This window comes from Erpetoichthys calabaricus, chromosome 8 (assembly GCF_900747795.2).
Source record: "Erpetoichthys calabaricus chromosome 8, fErpCal1.3, whole genome shotgun sequence".
Classification (NCBI taxonomy): Eukaryota; Metazoa; Chordata; class Cladistia; order Polypteriformes; family Polypteridae; genus Erpetoichthys; species Erpetoichthys calabaricus.
In genome coordinates, this window is record NC_041401.2 from 121,274,447 (window position 1) to 121,293,297 (window position 18,851).

Consider the following 18,851-nt stretch of genomic DNA (forward strand, 5'->3'; position numbering starts at 1 on the left):
TCGACTCCGTCTTGCCCGTGGATAATGGGTATGCGCAGCCGGTTGCTTTGCCTTTTGCTGCGTACATTACCGCGTTTAAATCTGCATTCTAAGGTTACTTGTGGACTTTAGTCCTTCGGTGCTCTGTCTTTGGAAGCTCACACTATACTTTTCAGAAAGTATTCAGTTTTATCTACGGAAGCTCTGAACCGCACAGTGAAAAAAAATTTGGGACAACCCTTGTCTCGTACGTACGTGAAAGTATCTTGTACGTACGAGATACTTTTACGTTCGTACAAGATACTTTAATGTACGTACGAGATGTTTTCACGTACGTACGAGATAAAGTTACATTAAAATATTACAAAAGTGCGCTTCGGGGCTACCTAATTACGCCTTTACCAAGGCTTTGGCGCTTCAGTTTGACGTCACTTCCAGCTCTTGTAGCGCGGTGATATAAAAAAGCAGACGGCTGGGCTTTTATTTATTAAAGGAGTGTGGGATGGTAGGAGATGGGTTTAACTGAAGCTTGCAATACCTGTGACGTATGTCAGGTACTTCTCAGAACGTCAGTCACGAAATGCCCATCGCATACCCCGTTACACTATGGTTAAGATTAGGCTTGGGGGGTAAGGGTTTGGGTACGTGCTTTGTTTACAGATATTCGTTTGCTCACTCGTACGGAGCACCTGAGGAGATATGGTGTTTTTTTCTTCCTGGGAAACAATTTAGTGCGTACAACTTACAATCTCATGCCCACCATGTATATATCTCGTGCCCACCACTTACCATAGCCTGTGCACCAGGTGCTTTAAGGTCGCACCGGCCAATACTGCGTGTGCTCCTCATACATTCAGATGAGCACCAAATGCAATCGCGTGCTACTGTACATCATTTTCTGGAAACAGGACATATCACTGAACAGTCTGATGTTTTCCTCACACAGTTACAGTCCACAGAAATGGATATTGGCAAGTTTATAAAAGCAGGCTATGCATTCAAGCCCAGATTGTTAAATCCGCGAAGCAGCACCGCTAACCACTGCACTAATTTATAGTAAAAGGAAATGACGTTAGTTAGCCATCTACTTACTAGCTCGCAGCTTCTTATTCACACAAGTTACGAAAGGAATTCATATTTCACGTATTGAGTACATGTGAAGTTTATGCAGTCCAATGTGGGTTCACTATTTTAATGCACTGGTAAACCTGGCACATTCGATCGCTTATCTACATCAATGAACTGTGGGATTTAACGTGCATCTAAAGAGTTAAATCCAAAATCGGGCCACTTTATCTCTCGCTGTTTTCAGACAAGATAAGACGAGATAAGAGTTATCCCTTTTTTTTTTCACTGTGCGGTTCATAGCTTTCGTATTTATCTGAAGCCAGTTTGGCGCGTATATTTTCTTTTAGCAGCACAGTTAATTCTTTGAGATCTCAATAACAAACGTACATGTAAAATATGATATAAACGTTGTAAATATCAATAATACAAAGACATTTAAAGACAAGCTATTACAAGATACGGATTACACGTGGTTCCAAGCCCTTAAAAACATTTTTATGGCAGTTTTCCTTCTGTTTTATTGATTTCTTACATGCCATCCCCAACGCCTTAAGATGGAGGGAAATCTCTTTGCCACAACTGGGATATGCTATGAAAATTTAACAAGAAGAACTTGCAGGCATTTTCATGTCTCCCATGCCTATTTCAAACTGGAGAAAACCTTGATATCCAAAGCTGGGGTCGTACAGCGGAAATGCATGCCCCCTTGTCTGTTACTTGTAAAAATATACACTGGATAGATTAATCTCTTTAAAAATCTAGTAGACAGTAACCTATATCATCTTCTTATCACTATAGCTGCCTGTCATTAGGGAAGCTCATATCCGCAGTTGGAGTTGTGTTTGTTTCTCCTTAATACAACACGCGGAGTTGAAACCTGGTGATTAAACGGATGAATACGCATTCAAAGAGCTTTGAAGCCGTATTCTCTCAACTGCTATATTCTTACCCCGCTCCACGCCTTGTCATAAAAGAGGGAGCATTCTTTTCCACCGTGATGGCTGAGACGTGGGGATTTGTTTCCCCAGTATGTTGTTTACCCAGCTAGATGTGAAAAAGTGTTGAACTTATTTGATTTTTCACAAGGTGACTCATTAGCGTGGTGGTAAGTCCTGTTGCTTTCGAGTTCTAGTGCAGTACCTGGTTTGTTACGCACGGGGAATTTGCATCTTTTTCCCATGTCAAAGTGGATTTTACTCCGAGATCATCACACATATATAGGTTAAGTTAACTGGCTGTTGAGATTTCCCAGATTTTGAGTGCAAGTGGGGCTGTGCGGGAGCAAAAAGCACAGCAAGCGGTTGCGCGCTTAAGTTATAGTCTCTCTGTACACTGTTTGGCACTGAGCATGCGTGAAATCAGGAGGCGACACTGGGGTCAAATGTACACGAACTCGATAGGATCAGAGACCTTCACGTGTTAATGCGACTACGCCAAATCAAAACGACCCTGAATTCCACGGGAAGCCCCTCTATTCATAGATAACCACGGTAACACATTCATTTCCTACGCTACACGTTGTAGTCCTTGGTGCATTTATATGTAGCGAGTGATTACCTGAGCACAATCTCAACATCGGTGCTGTGTGACCGAGTCTCGAGAACTTACAGATGTTTCCAAAGAAAATCATTTTAGTGTTTTTGTTTCACATTAAAACTAACACTTAAATATATAATGCACCTTTAATAAAACTATTTCTGAGTAATGCATTCTTGCATTTTGTATTATTGAAACAAGGTGCATCTTTTTAACGATTAATGGGTACTGATTAATCAAAGCGGGTCGAGTGTAGATCATGGAATGTGATTACAAATGTGCGTCCCTACTTGTCAATTAAACTTACAGGATTAGGTCATACTCTTCCTTGATTCCTTGCCTAGGACTGCAGAACCTTGCAATCCTTCCCCACTTGCATGAGCGTAGTTAAAGAGATGAGTATGCTTTAAAACGACTCGGGTGGACTTGATGCCTGTTAACACGCCAGGTCACAGTTGAACCGGGTCATTGCTGAAACATGCCATGTCACAGATCTTCTGAGGACGGCAATATTCCAAGACATTTTCCGCATATTTCTTTATTTACTGGTAACTGAAAGTGACAAAACCTTTTCAGTATTTTAAAGTTTTTTTTTTTAAATGTGATAATGCTTAGAGGGTTTGAAAAAGGATAGATAGAATGTGTAGGCAGGCAAGTGGGCAAGTTTAAAAAAAGAAACAAAAAGTAAATATTTCAGTATGGAAATGGAACAGAAGTTCCTGCATAAAATCTCCAAAGGAGTATAAGCAACACACCGGAAGTGGGAAGAGCAATTCTTCATGCAGGTGATTGAAGACGAGTGCCATTAGGGGTTACTAAAGCTTGTTCTCAGACAGAGTCCTCTGAAATGGCATCCCTATGTAGCAGAGTAGTAGTAGAGAAAGGAAATGATGTCTAAGGAATAACCCAAGATCTGAAGGATGCTAGTGTGCAAGCAAACCAGCAGATGCAAGGTGTGCCTGCAACACTACTAAAAGGGAGACATGGTGACAATTTCGCTGATAGGTGGCAGCATACAATACATTTCTTAAGAAGCTGTCTCTATGATTTCCTATTTAAGTGTGAAACAAGGGAATCCTACATCGACCCTCTGATGCATCTCTATCTTACGTAAACTATATTAGCTCTTCCAGGGCATATTGCATAATTGTGGGGCCCAGCGCCCCCACTTGACCACACATCTACTCCTTTGACCTTCTTCTGGCTGCAATGCTTGCCCCACTCCAGACATCCCTTTACAACTTTCCGATGTCAGCTCAGCAAAACTTTCTAGCGTGGAGCACTGTCTTGCCCTGCCTGCAGCTCCCTAGCTTTCTTCAGGTATCTCTTTCTAATAGTTGTGAGGTGATGTCAGTGTGGTCTGTTCTGCCTGCAGGCTTTGAAGACTTTGCATCCCTGCTTTGTTTAGCAAGCTCTGTGGGCAAAATGTGCTGTACCACTAGAGCTGCTCATTTGTTTTTTGGAAAAAAAAATCAGTCATGTTAAACAAATGTCCCAGAAATTGCATTGCAGATGAGGGGAATGAAGATTTGGAATTGAGCCAGGATTACTATTGAGCCTTGTACCAGAACATGGTACAAGAAATCGTGAGTTTTAGAGACGGAAACACCAGCAGAGACTGACAATGTGAGGTTTATTCTTTAATGGAATAAAGTATAAAATCAAGGAATGCTTCAAAGTTAGATACAATAGAGAGATACTGAAGATAATACCCAAAAAGTTACTCATATCCAACTACTTGCTTTCATCCACAGTGCTTTTGGGAGTGACACCCGCAATATAGATATGGAAGTACTCAGCGGTGTTGAGGTCTGGTCTGGACAGCAACAGGTGGCATTTGGGAAGGAAGTAGGACGCAATAATACAAGAGTTACTCAAAATGATGGCCACCATCTGAGCCAGTGACTTTGTCATCTCAGAAAGTGCAGTATAGACAGGGATGAAGATAACCCAGGTAATGCAGTAAGCTAGTGCTGCAAAAGTGATATCACGGGACATGTTGTACTGCTTTGTTGGCTTTTGTGTCATGAAGGTGCCCATAAAGGACAGCAGTGAAAGCAGGCCATTGAAGCCCAGCATCAGGCAGAAAGTGGTCATAGGATCCACTTGGCATCTCAGAAAGGCAGTCAGAAAGTTGACATATTTGTTTGCTATCCAGACAGAAAGAAGGGGGCTGTTGAGGATGTGCCAGGAACAAATGCCAGCCTGGAGAATGACAGCCAGTGCCACAACCAGCCAGCTTGCCACCCCACGTACAAGACTATAGTAGGAGGCAGCTATCCCCGGGAACTCTGTTACACAGGTAACTTGTAAAGAGGTGGCTAGTAAGGAAGACATCATCACAGTGCTGATAAAGGAGGTCAGTGGTTGCTGCAGGCGACACACAAGGTCATTTGGCTTGCCAAGAAAAAGTGCCAGGCTACAGAAACTGGCTTTCAGTCCAAGTAGCATAAGTATATTAAGAGGCCCACCTGACGCCTGCACCAGGGCTGTTCGCCAGTATTTGATAAATAACATTGTCACAATTGTTGTACCAACTAGGAGAGCGCTGGTTAACAACAGTAAGACCACGGATGCACAGTCTCTCCAGTCCAGATAGGTGTACACCGGGTATGAGCAGTTAGTGCTGCTCATCAGAGACCACTGTCCTTGTGGGCAGGCCGTGCACTGGAAGTCATCTGTAAAGAGAGGCGAGGTGTGAGTAGTTAAGTCACCACAAGAAAGGGCTGCTAATTCACTCCGTAATCAGAAGGCAAAGGTCTGAATTCCACATGTGACATACCACTCTGGTTCTGAAAGGTGCCAGCTGCACAATCAATACAATCAAAGCAGCAGGAATGGAAACCCTTGACCCTGCGCACCTGGCCACTCTGGCAGTCCTTGGAACACTGAGACTCTGGGACCTGTTATACAGAAGAGGGCAGAATGAATTGGCAGGACTTCCTAGCTCAATCTTACATTCTGATGTAATTTATTCTCCCTGTCTCGACTGAAACAAAAATCATCCAGTTTTACTATTTTTACTTTTAATCTTGGTTCAGTTCTTTTTTTGCCTTTTGAATATTGTGCTGTCTTGATGTTATCATTATAGTACTGTGAAATGTACAAATTTTAACATTTGCTACTGCTAGGGTTGTGTCTTCATCCATGTTTGTGACATCAGAGATCATGGCCACATGCTTTTGATGTCAGTTCAAAAATCGTCTCTGTGCTCTATCATTATCAGAACTTTGTTAACAAAGAAAAGATTTAGGAAAACTGCAAACTTCCTTTCATGGTTTTCTGACCTTAGGCTGTGACCCAGTCTTATTTTCAACTTTGACCTTCTTTTATTGCTTTATAATAAGACCCCGAAACACTCTTGCAGTTATTCTGACCTTTTCAGTCCTCTTTATGAACAGACAGAATCAACCATGACATTCTCAAAATCCCTGTCTGTGACTGTTATTCTCTAATGAAATGAAAATGGACTCACAAAATTCCTCCTCTTACTACATCTGTAAGTGCTCCTCCCTGACTTCTGAGGACACTTGCTCGCCCGTAATCCACAGTAATTCCCGAATGAGTGCTTTACAGTATCTCTGAAAACCCTGTTGACCACAGCCATCCTCTGAACTCGAAGTTTGATTGCTTTCCCAGATCCTAGACATTGGTTATTCTTCCAAGGTCTTTTGAAGATACTTGCTCTTCTAAAATCTAAAAAGAACAGCAGTTTTCCCCTGAAGCTGAAGGAAGGTGCTTGCTGCTCGAATCCCTAGTGATGCGCGATCCCACAGTTTCTGTGCTCACACCCGAGGATGATTTCTGTGTGTTTTATACCCTGCTCTACAATGAAACATAAAATGGAACTTGTGCTCTCTCATTCCAGGGGATTCACTGTTAAAACCTGTTTTTATATAGAGTAATATTTCTGTACTGTTATACGGTAGGCTGGAGTTTGGAGGAGAAGGACGGTTGGGGTGGGATTTGTTAAAAAAAATCCTGGTCCTCCTTCCATTTTCTGTATCTGTATTAATGTTTGAAGCTTGTGTGGCAGTGAATTACATACAAAAAATATCATGTATATAATCAGTGAAACTATTTACAATATGTAATTTCATATAAATCGTTAAGAATGCAGATAATTCTATATATATTTACAAATAATTTGCAAAAAAAAAAATAAAAAAAAGAAGGAAAACTAATATTGAATGGATGAGTGAAGAGATGAATGTGTAGTCCCAGGTGTTTGGTTTAAAATGCAAATCCTGAATGTGTTTTTCATGTGAGATACAGTAGCTGAACCCTATTAGCTCCAGATAAAATGTGGTGGACACAAAGCGGCCGTTGTTTCTCAATGTTGCATCCTTCTTTATAACTGTGTGTTTTGCCTCTTATCAGAAAGTGGGGTAAATGCGCTGCTTCATGTACTTTCAGGAGCAAAGATGTAAACTTGAGAATGTAATGTCAAAAAGCATGACAGTACATGTAGATGTGAAGTAAATCTATCCAATTATTTTTCTAAGTAAATTGCATAGAAAGATTGGAAGTGATCGCTGGCCACACACCTCCATTGTCACTGCTCTGGTGCCTTTTCAGCTTTTAAATTCCTTTCTTCAAAGCCAGGTTTCTCCCTTTAGAATATGCTGCTTTTGACAATTATATCCCCAAAGACAAGGCTAAAACTGTCAAATACTTTGCCCAAACACACAATTTCATATTTAATTTTTAAAATTTAAATAGAAATTGTCTAAAATTATAAAATAGAAATGCCTCAAATACCTATACAAAATGAACAATAACAAAAATAAATGCATAAATCATCCATCCATCCATTATCCAACCCGCTATATCCTAACACAGGGTCACGGAGGTCCGCTGGAGCCAATCCCAGCCAACACAGGGTGCACAGCAGGAAACAAACCCTGGGCAGGGCGCCCACACACCAAGCACACACTAGGGACAATTTTTAGTTTCGCCAATGCACCCAACCTGCATGTCTTTGGACTGTGGGAGGGGGAGAACATGCAAACTCCACGCAGGGAGGACCTGGGAAGCGAACCCAGGTCTCCTAACTGCAAGGCAGCAGCGCTACCCACTGCGCCACCGTGCCGCCCATGCATAAATCAATAATGTGAAAATCAAAATACAGAAAGAAAGGAATTAAACTAAAATAGGAAATTAAAGATAAGTCCAAACCCACTACACTTAGGAGGCTCTCAACCTTTTTTCTTGGAGTAGCACCCCCAGGAATTGAAATGTTCTAAAGTACCACCATTTTTTCCATCTTAAATTGTTAGATATGGACCTCCTATTAGGTAAAACTTCATGTCCCTATTTCTCCAAAATATTATTATATTTGCGGTTTTAACAAAGTATTAATGATTAGTTTTTGTGCACACATGCCTTTTAATTTTCCTTATGTAGCATAATTTTCTTTTACATATATTCTTTTTAAATTTATGAACAATAGTGTGGTTTGGTATGGAATGCAATTTTAAAGCCTTACTTTTAAATTACAAAAAATCGATTTTGGAGGTTGAATTTCATGTGTGTTTCACCCCAGAGTAACAACAAATGGGGACTTGTTATTGGCTTTCAAGGAATTTCAGCTCAGGGCTTATAAACATTGATATTATCGAGGACTACCTCCATTTATCTTATGTGCATATCCTATATGTTTTCTCTTATGGTTTCTGTCCATTAATTGAAAAATAAGCACTACCAATACTAAAAATAAAAATATTATTATGTCATTGTCACACAAATTAGTAAATACCAAAATAATTCAGAATATTTTAATTTGCACAGATCTTTAAAGCTGCTTTATAAAAACACTGTTTTCAAATCTGGTTTGTCAGTAAATGACTTTTGTCAGTTTGTTTATGACATTTGCTGTTGTGAGATTGCCAACTTAATAACACCGAAAAGTAATATCAAATCCACAAGTCCAAATAATTCACATTTCAACTCTCCTATGCTTTCATGTTCTAGATCTTTCTCTTTGTTTTAGATTGTCTCAACTTTGAGGCTCCCTTTGTGTAATGAAACTTGTCAATTTATGATTATTATTTGAGGATTCCGATTAAGCAGCCTTTGTTGTGTTGTTTTCATAAGTGATCAGACTTTGCTGTTGCTTATGCTCGTGTGTTATTGCAGAATTAGGCACTGAATTGGACTGACTGTAAGTGCAGGAATTAGTCACAACTGGAGATGGCATCACGTTCACTTTTGTATCATTCAGATTATAACCTTTACTGTGGTTTAAAAAAAAGAAAATGAACGATACAAATGTAGTGTTTGCTGATTTGTTCTCCGTAATTAAGCGTTATTTAAATAGTCCTGCTAATTGCACCTTCTCTGAGATTATGCATTTAATTTATCTCATTAAATGTCACAGGATTGGAGAGATTTGCCTTGTACTTTACATTAAGGGATTTTCGGCAAATATATACATTTTGAAACATTAACTAAATACATTTTGTGTATAGTTGCATGTGTGTGAGGTAGGCACACTGTCCAAGATTAAATTCCTGTTTTGTGCCCACTGTGACGACCCTGACCTGCATGTGTTAGTGAGAAAATGAGTGATTGGAAGGACAGCTTTAGCCATATTTTATAACAAACTGAGAAATATAAACAAAGCATCAAATATTTTCAGAAGACCAACAGACTTGTTAATAGGAATCACAAAAGGGAGACAAAGAACACTTGCTAACAAGACATAACGCCACAACACTCGAGCAAGAGCATCAAGTGCCTTGAATTAGGGCTCTGAGCTCACAGCTGAAAGACCAAAACAAGTGATTTCAAAATTACAAAAAGACTTAAACACACAGTCTTAACAGAAATGAAGTGAAGTGTGTGTTTGGACAAAGCAAGCATTCTGAGGAAAAATGATGAAGAAAAGACTGTGCGGAGCACTACAACGTGATAGCTGTTATGGAGAAGCCTTTGGATTATTTGAATTTCCAGGAAGAGCTGACTAGAATCAAACAAGTGAAGTTTATCATGTTTCCTGTGCCATTAAGATATTCCAATAGTTTTCTCCAGTTTAAAGAATCGGGTGTGTTTAAAAGGACTCTTCTAAGTGTTATTTGTGAAAATCTGAACTCTACAGTATTTGCAGCAATTCTACCTTTACTTTGTTTTTTGCTTTTATATACCTAAAGTACAGCGGGCAGGTTGTGTAGTATTTAGACTTAAACTTATGCAACAACATTGTGAACAGACGCTCACTTTTGACTTGAACTTCTTTTAGCATAAATCTTAAGTGTGTTGCACATATGTGGCATCAGTAGAGACTGAAAAAAAGCAATTTTGGTAGAGCTCCAGGTACCTTTCCTCCCCACTTCATTAGTGAGCATGTCTGAACATTACCTTCTTGTTAGTCGTATGCCATTGGATGGACTCTGATTGAATGGACAGGTTACCATTGAACTCTCCAATTTTTGTGAAGATTGGGGTGTCATCCCAGACCCATGTTATGACCTCATAGCCAATGTTCGGGTTGCCATTGGCATCGAACTGGAACAGAGTTCCATTAAGTTGGAAGGAGGTGTTCTGCAGTTGCTTCAGAAGCTGCAAGGCAAAAGAGAAGAGAAACGATTGTAAGGTTGTGGGTTTTTTGTGCGTTTCCCCAAGCAACAGGGTGGACATACCTGCCAGGAGTAAAACTGTTGCTCTACACTTTTACAACGTGTGGCAGTGCAGTCCAGTAAACGGTGCAGTGCGTGTGCAACACTTAAGACAGCGGCATAGACGGTGAAGGCAGTGAGCTTTACAAGAGGCTGACTTAGTACGCTCAGGTCGAAGGAGCAGATGCATTCAGGGCAGACTTGTCCAGTGACCCCAAAGTACTCAGCTAGAAAGCTGCTATCATTGGACCAGCTACTCTTCTGCTCCATCTTCAACTGCTTGTAGAGCTTCTGGACGTATGGCTCAAATCTGCCAAGCTGCACGCCCTTGTAAATAAAGCCAAGCACTGTGCCAACAGTTTGGATGTTGGGCAGAAGAGAGACATCCTGGTAGATACTCCAGCCACTGCTAGCTACCCACACCTTCTTCATCCCTCTTCTAATCACCTGAGAAAAAAGTTTACATTGTTGTTTGTTAACTGAGATAGCATACCTCTGCTCAAGGTCTTTAACCCTGGCTTATCCTCCATTAACTCTTCAACTCACCTGTGTAAAGAAGGCTTGGGCAGTTCCTGCGGTGGAGAACAGTACAACCACTTCAACTTCCACCTGCTTAATCCTATCAAGGATTTCACTAATGGCTGGCCGAGGGTCAGTGTAGACGGGGATCAGACCTTCGTAGGCAATGCATATGGATGCTTGAGAAGCAGCATTGGAGAACTCACGCAGGCCCTGTTTTCCATACTCGTCTTCACTGCCCAGTACCGCAATCCAGTTCCACTTGAAATGAGAGACCACTTTCACCATGCCCATCACCTGCAGCTTATCACTTGGCACTGTCCTGAGAAATGATGGGTATAGGTTCTTATTGCTGAAAATGTCGCATGTTGCCCCATAGCTGACCTGAGGAAGAGGAAGGCATCCATGTTTATGCAATGGTATTACTGAGTGTACCCGCCGTTTTCATGTGCTCACCCTTGTGCCTCTATGAGGTTTTGTCTCAAATGCTTGGTGCACTTTTAAATTGTGGGATGTGAGGGCTAGGAATATTTATGCATAACACTTATGCCATGTTTTCCTTTTTACTGGCAACACAATTTTTAGGGAACACTCTTCTCCATACTGTGGTGGGCTGGCGCCCTGCCCAGGGATTTGTTCCTGCCTTGCACCCTGTGCTGGCTGGGATTGGCTCCAGCAGACCCCCGTGACCCTGTGTTAGGATATAGCGGGTTGGATAATGAATGACTGACTGACTCTTCTCCATATGGGCAGTTTTATAAATATACGTTTATATGCTTAGGTCATATATATGTGTCATGTAGATGGGTGGCTGCAGTTTTCTTGTTTTGTGCTGGTGGAAGTTCAGATTGTTTTTTTTAGTAGTGTATAGTAAATGATGGCCCATTTCTAATTCCTTCTCAATACTGGTGTTATGTCTGCAGGGCAGATGAGATTTGGAGTAACCAGGAGAAGGACATGAAAGCCGAAATGGGTCAAAACTGGGAGATCAAAGAAAACCAGGTGTCAAGGCCAAAAATGAAGAACAAGGTACCAAGTTAAAGATGAAAGCAAAAGGGTCACATCCTAAAAAAACAAAGCACAAAAATTTTTCAATAAGCAATTTCTATACGCAGACTTGGATATGGAAAACTTGACCAGAAGACCTTTGATTTTGTTGTGACTCAGTACCCATGTTACGACTTCCACGGATGTGCACACAACAACCTTTGCATGTCCTAACAATGGGTGCCCAACAGTGCAGTGCATATGCACAACTGTTTGTAAAACAAGAATTCCTCACGACTGGCTGTCACTCCTTTTGGATCTTTATGCCAGTGTCACTTGTTTTGGTGCTGCCCCGAAAGCTTAGACAAGTATGGACAAGTATGTCGCCTAGGCCATACGCTGCTGCTATTCATGTCAAGGTGTAGCCGTTCCTGTGTGGACTGATGGTAGCATCACCTTTTTTTTCCTTTCTTTACATACTCCTAATTTTAAATGTTTGAGAACAAACCATTAAGAAAAATTATTGAAAAATTTCCACCTTGCCACTGCTTGTCTCACTGCAATCTTGCTGTTATCAGTGCTTATATTTTGGTGTGGGATTGTGGGTATCCCATCTAATATTTAAAAAACCCATACAGTTGAATAAGTGGTGGAAATCCTGTTGTGCTTTCAAGGCAAAAAAAGTGTTTTGTTATTGCTATTTTATGCCATTAGAGAATTAGCTGGGAAATAAAAGTACACAATTGGTTCAAGATTTGAGAGCACAATGAAGCGACCCATCAGCCGTCCCGTTTTAATGCACCGCCATACTCCACCATGATAAAGGAACAGAGGGTTTGCACTTCTCCTCGGACAGCTAGGAGTTTTACGTGCAGACATCCAGCGTATTCAGTCCAGGGTCAACAGGAGTCGATGCCAATCCCAGCTGTACAAAAGGATCCAACTTTGGATGGGGTGCCAACCTTGAACTCCTCTGTCTATACATCATTCCAAAATAAAATATGTGTTTAGTTAGTGTTGCAGAACTTCCACGTTGGCCAGACATTCATTAATGTTTTGACACACAACATGCAACGAGTTAATGGCAGGGCACAGTTAGAGACCCGTAATTAGGCATACTTAAACATTACAAATGGCATACTTGAAATCCAGAGAACAAATCTGCAAACTCTGCATTGTTGGTTTGTGTTTTTTCAAGCAAAAGTATTGTGTTTAAATGTGTTATTATGACAACTAAAATATGGCTGAAACATACACAATGCATATTTGAATGGTACTGGTAGAGCAAATGTGATGTCTGTCTCCATTTCTGAGGAATTCCTGCACTTACAGTTAGCCCAGTTCAACCACTAATTCTGCATTAAGAATCCGCACTTCTGCTTGAAAACAACAAAACAAATGTCATTTTATGGGAAGTCAAAAATCGGCTTAAATTGTCCAATTGGATTTCACAAAGGCAGTCTTAAAGCTGGGACAAATCAGAAAAAGGAGGGAAAGATTGGGAAAGTGAAGGCATCAGCTTTATTGATATAGGAAATGTAATATTTAACAGACAAGTCAGATTCATTCACTCCTCATAAGTTTCATCAACCAGCTAATTTCTCCTCCACATACTGATGTAAACATAAATCTCACCACAGCAGATATCACAAAGCTGACAAAGTGAATTTTCTAACAAACCTGATAGGAAAACTGTATAGTTACAAAAGAGGATGTATTTATTTACACAAAATGAGTTACCGTGGTATTCAGAAATTCATATGACAATGATGTAATACTGTTTTATTTTTTGCCTCGGTTTTAAGGAGTATTTATTTTTCAGTTCCTGGAGAGAAAAACGTCAGTGAATAAATGTAGCATTTGCACGTGTTAACATAAAGCTGGCAGCCCATGAAGACCATATTGTTCCTTAAAGATCCCCCCAAACCAAAACATGTGTCCCACATAAACTTCAAGCCCTGTTTGTGTGTCTGGCTGCGTTCACAGTCATCGTTCAATATCGTTTATTGCACTGACAGAGAGACAAAGCAGCTGCCCAGAATCCACGGCCCCCCATGATGAGCAAAAGATGTGGGAATCGCAAATATATACATGGGAGACAAAATGGTGTAAAGTTGCAGGCAACTATCTTAAAGCATGACTTGTGTAAGACCAGGGCAAGGCCGATGGTGGTGCCTGGGGTCATTTTGGTAGCGTTGCCCATGAAGTGGGCTGTAAGTTGCTGCCTTAACGCATTCAAAAGAAGTGTTTCATCAGGAGGTAGACTCTGCAAGGGCAGCTGGAGCTGGACAATACTACTGGACTGCTACAGAACAGAGCTAAGCCTGACGTCCAGCAGGGTAGACAATGGGGGATTTAAAAAAAAAAAAAAAAAAAATCAGGCTGTGCAGACTCCACACACAGAGTTACCACTGAACCCAGGGGACCGCAGAGTTGGCTGCCAAGCTGGGTTATGAAAATGAATGAGTGGACATGAAGTACTTGAGGAGGGAGCTCCATGCTCTTCTTGATGATGACTGTTGTACACACACACACCTCGCTTTAGTTTGAGATTTTGGTTGCAACAATGATCTGAGTGAGGGAGGAAGGAGACCGTACTCTGTCAGAAAATGAAAAAATGACGTTGAGCAGAAATTTTTGAAAGTGGACATCCATCCAGTCCAATATAATGTGCCTTTTGAGATTTCGCAGCCATGTTTCCCACATTACATTAAGAGGAGTTTGCATGTTCTCCAGGTGGTGTACATGTTAGGTTAGCCATCAGCCTGAACTTGACTCATGTGAGTGAGAGTGTCCTGGGATGGAATGGAGCCCTGTCTAGTGTTGACCTTTGTCTGATGCCAGGCAATACTAGAACAGGAATGGTGTAAGTGAGTTCAGGCAATAAGTCATTTGATGGGCAGGTTGACCTAAAAGGATGCCTTTGTCGGCAGAACTCTGCTGGATAGACACAAAGCTTAAAATGGACACTCGCCAACTGACATCACTGCATTTCAACACACAACACTTTGCTGCATGGGCTGCCTGTCCTCATTTTTTTCGATTTTCATAACCGATTGAATGTGTGGTGTGGTGCGGTGCGGTTCATGGCTGGTGAGGCACGGACTCCTTCAGAGTCACATTTACAAATATATGAACCCAGAAGAGTAGCTTATTGACTATTCAATTGGCAGCATGCACACTGACTACTGGTTATGTTTCATATCTCATCAGCTTTATTTACACACACATAGGTAAGGTAGATATTTGGCTAAGAAAGAACGTCACATTTATAGCGCTGAGGGACCGCGGAGAGAGCGCATTTGCTCTGCACCTTCCATGAGTTCTAAATCGGATGTTGCAATTCCACAATTCACACTCATTCAGTACAAATTAAAGTATAGAGTGGTGTACAAAAAAACGGATTTCAATTTTGACCCTAAATGAAATATTTAGTTGTTTTTAAAAGCTTTTAATTCTGATGTTTTTTATCAATTTTAATACAGACTGTTCAACAAAAGGATAACAAGAAAAACAAAACAATATTTTAAAGTCAAAATTTAGTTTTTAAATATTGGATTGTTTTTTCTTAGTCCGATCCCATTTTGTATAAAATTGAAAACCGTTTAGGTCTTACCTTTATTTGTAAATGAAGTCCATGCACCTATTCTTCTCTACAAAAATGTCCGTCACTTTCTTGTAAAAGTCCTCCTTATTTTGCTTTAGTTTTAAAAATCTTAATTTTAGATTTTGGCAGTGAGTCGTGACAAAAAATAAAAATAAACAGTGCACTTGACTTTCTGATATCGCTAACTTAGTGGCACTGAGTGTCTGCGTAGAAGAACAGCAGCAATGAGCACCTGTTTGGCTCACAGGCGCCCCCTTCAGTGCGGCACGGTACTGTCTGCCTCACCTTGTGCCTTTTCACTGCAGTTTTATGTCCGATCAGCAAGACTAAATATGTCACACACGTTCATTAAAGATATTAGCCAGACTCTGGAAAGTCAGGGTGTATAATAAACGTGTCTGCAAACATTATATTGGCGACATACAGAGAGACCGCAACAGACAGGCGTCAATTCCATGCATCAACCCCATGTGTGAGGGAGAGCGCAGTCCAAGGAGAGATGAAGCTTGTCGCTGCCACACCTCACGTTTCTCCCATGTATTTGAACAGGAAATGCGCAACTTCAGCGAGTTTGACTATAAAATGATCAAAGTTATTGGAATCATAAAGGAAAACAAATGTATAGCATAGACCAGTGGACACATTTATTTTATGTTGTCATTGTTAGTTTTTTTTTATGTGCCACAGCTGCCTCCCCTCACTGCACGTCCCTGCGATTGAAGCCTCACAGTAAGCTCGAGTGTGTAAGTAAAGCTGCCTGGTTTCCCAGTGGTAGCTGCTGGGCACCTGCTGCTTAGACTGTGTGTTGAGCCAGTGTGTGTTGGGTGGTGTGAGGCTAGTCAACTAGTGCAGGTGGCCATAATGCGATACATACAAGATGCTAGCCTAACCACTGGAGTGATGAGGTGTCCGGATTGACCTCAGGCACACCTGTTGGTTTATTTAATGTTAAGAAAGCGTATTGGTGGTCTTGTTTAAAACACAAGAGCACCGCATACCCAAAAGGCCACAAGGTTAGCAAAATGAGCTCCTGATGCTATGGCTTGAGCTGGTCAGAAATGGGAGGCCAGGCTGGGATGCTCAGGCTCCACCCTGTGCACTTTCTAATGCTCTGGTTTGGACAAAGCAGTAAGAGGATGTGTTTGTGTGTACATGGAGCTGGGTACACTTTTGTTTGCCTGTATCTGCCCTCGTTTGCATGATAACGGCATCCTCACCTGTGGGATTAGGAAGAAGCTGAAGAGTTTGCCTGTGATGGCCATCATCTCAGAGTTAGAGGGGCCCACGATGGCGATGGCACGGGTCTGGTATGAGGTGTAGTTGCACTGGACCCGAATGGCCTGTGTCCATTGCTCGCTCAGAAATAGCATGGAGGGCTGCATGATAACCACAGACTCCATGCAGGTGTCAAAGATCTCAAAGCCCAGACGGATGCCGGGCAGCAGGTCATTCATGTCATTCACCTCTTCCACAGCAAACTTCATCACCAGGGCACGGATGAAGCCGTACCAGTTAAGACTGGAAAAACACAAGCAAGGAGAGCCATCTGGCCATTAGTAGACAATCCACTAATTTATAGAGTGCAAAAAACGTTCTCTCTGTCCAGATGGTGAGCCACTCCAGATTATTCAAATGAGCAGTCCAACTAGTGTGACTATCAAGTGACAGTCAGCACTGACCACTCACACTATCTTACCTCTGACATTTAAACTGACCAGGCTTCACACTAGTGCTCATGTCGATAATGCTGCTGTAGATGGGGAAGAGCCCCCCCAGTATGTAATCCCCTGGCTCACTGAACAGCTGGGCAGAGAGGTTCCCGTTGATGCAGGAGTCATTCTGCATGGACGAGATGTCTAGGAGACAAATCAGCAGCACAATAAACAAGCAGCCTGGCATCCCAACTGTCCCGAGCACCATGTCGTCGGCAGCCCTTCAAAGATACCTTTTGAGAGTCAAAAGAGCCGAGTGTGTCCAGTGGGGCCGGAAAGAGGCGTGGCCTGGGTGCATACACCACACCCCCCAGGTGCACCTGTCATGTGTACTTAGCTGCATTTGTTTAGTGGCCCCAGGATATGGCTAGTCAAATGTGCGGGAGCTGGTGGTCACGTGTGAGCTGTGTATGTCTGAGATGTGTTGCTCTGACTGGACAGCACCCAGGTGCCCCCACAGATGAACACACAGGATAATGCAGACCTGGGGTGACGTCTTGATTTGGAGATGGGCAATCCTGCCAGTGAGGCTGAGGTTTGGAGGTGAATGACTGTTCCTGTCTAGATGGGGTCAGGAAGGCCCAAAGGTTAAGGAAGTGCACTGAGGTGGACACGGTAGTCCTCCTGGCATCCAGTCAAGACCCTCAAGCAGTGAGGTTGGTGTCTGCTGATGATCTCATTTCGAGATGCTGTTTTTGACCATTATCTATTGTCTTTCACTGCCATGCGCCATTCATACATCCTTTATATTATTTAGTAGTCTAGGCTGGCACTACAGGACATTGATTTGGACCTGTGCCCCTGGGGCTGCAGCACTTCTACCATCATCAGAGTTTCCACATTATCCCTGTGGATTTTCTCCTACTACTCAAAAAAGACTTGCAGGTCAAATTGTCTGCCGTTGTGCGGGTGGGCATCTTATGATGGACTGGCATCACGGCCAGGGAGGTTACTTCAGTGAATGGCTCCTGGAAGCTTTCAGAAAACGCTCAAAAAAGAGATTTGAGATGAGACATCTGACAGTTGGGGTTTTGTTCTTCAGGCCCCCTAATAGCCGTACATCGGTGGGCCATATGACATGACCATGGCTCCTCACTGCTTTGCTTTTCTTCTGCATCAACTCCATTCCTTCAGCACACACTTCACGTTCCCCATGTGCCAACTTTGGGTTCAGCTGAATTTTTGCAATCCCATATGTCTTTCACTTTAATTTCAACTGCTTCTTCCTGAACGGGACATTAGAAAATGGGTGTAGCTGACAACCGGACGACCTTGAGGCTTTTGTGGTTGTAGTGGAGTTCCAGAGTGGGCACGAGAGGAAGTGCGGCTGAGTGGTCAGAGCAGGTGGTTTGTGCCAGTGGTCAGAGGGCGGTGTTGAGAGGAAGTGGCTGGCCTGGGCAGCTCCTCCTCCTCCGTGATGGGGCTTTATATTTGCATCTTTCCATGCCAGCAGCAGTGGGGCTGATGGAACTGTGAGGTGGTGGCTGTGAGGGACAGCTGGCAACTGAACTGTAGTGGAATCTTCACCCTCTTGTGTCCAATGTTGCTGCCTGTTTGCTGGATGATACTTATGGTGCCTCCTTCAGCTGGACGTTTCCTGGCTGTGTCTCCGGGGGACTACATAATTGGGGGCATTTTCCCATTCAGTGGCCAGTTATTTCTGAATTACCAGTGGTAAGCACTTGACTAATGTTGGCACCAATGAGGTCCTTGTAGCATGGCACCTCTCCTCTGTGGCCTTAATCTCCCACGTTCCTCATCACCCAATAGGGAAATATGCCGTCTGGTGGGAACCAAAGGGCAGGAAGGCATAGTAGAGAAGTGTAA

General features: G+C 42.2%; 2 protein-coding genes across 3 annotated transcripts in view; one reads left to right on the forward strand and one right to left on the reverse strand.

The window, feature by feature from the left end:
* LOC114656012 (taste receptor type 1 member 1-like) overlaps positions 1-18,851 on the forward strand; it is a 28,691-nt gene that overhangs the window by 6,587 nt on the left and 3,253 nt on the right. The gene's annotated exons all lie outside the window — the stretch shown is intronic.
* LOC114656010 (taste receptor type 1 member 3) lies at positions 4,275-18,150 on the reverse strand. The gene is made up of 7 exons (XM_028807376.2): positions 17,009-18,150; positions 16,530-16,830; positions 10,746-11,102; positions 10,224-10,646; positions 9,943-10,143; positions 5,366-5,486; positions 4,275-5,261 (listed from the first exon to the last, which is right to left on the reverse strand). Exons 1-7 carry the CDS (start codon positions 17,230-17,232, stop codon positions 4,318-4,320), a joined length of 2,571 nt encoding a protein of 856 aa, XP_028663209.1. The 5' UTR covers positions 17,233-18,150; the 3' UTR covers positions 4,275-4,317.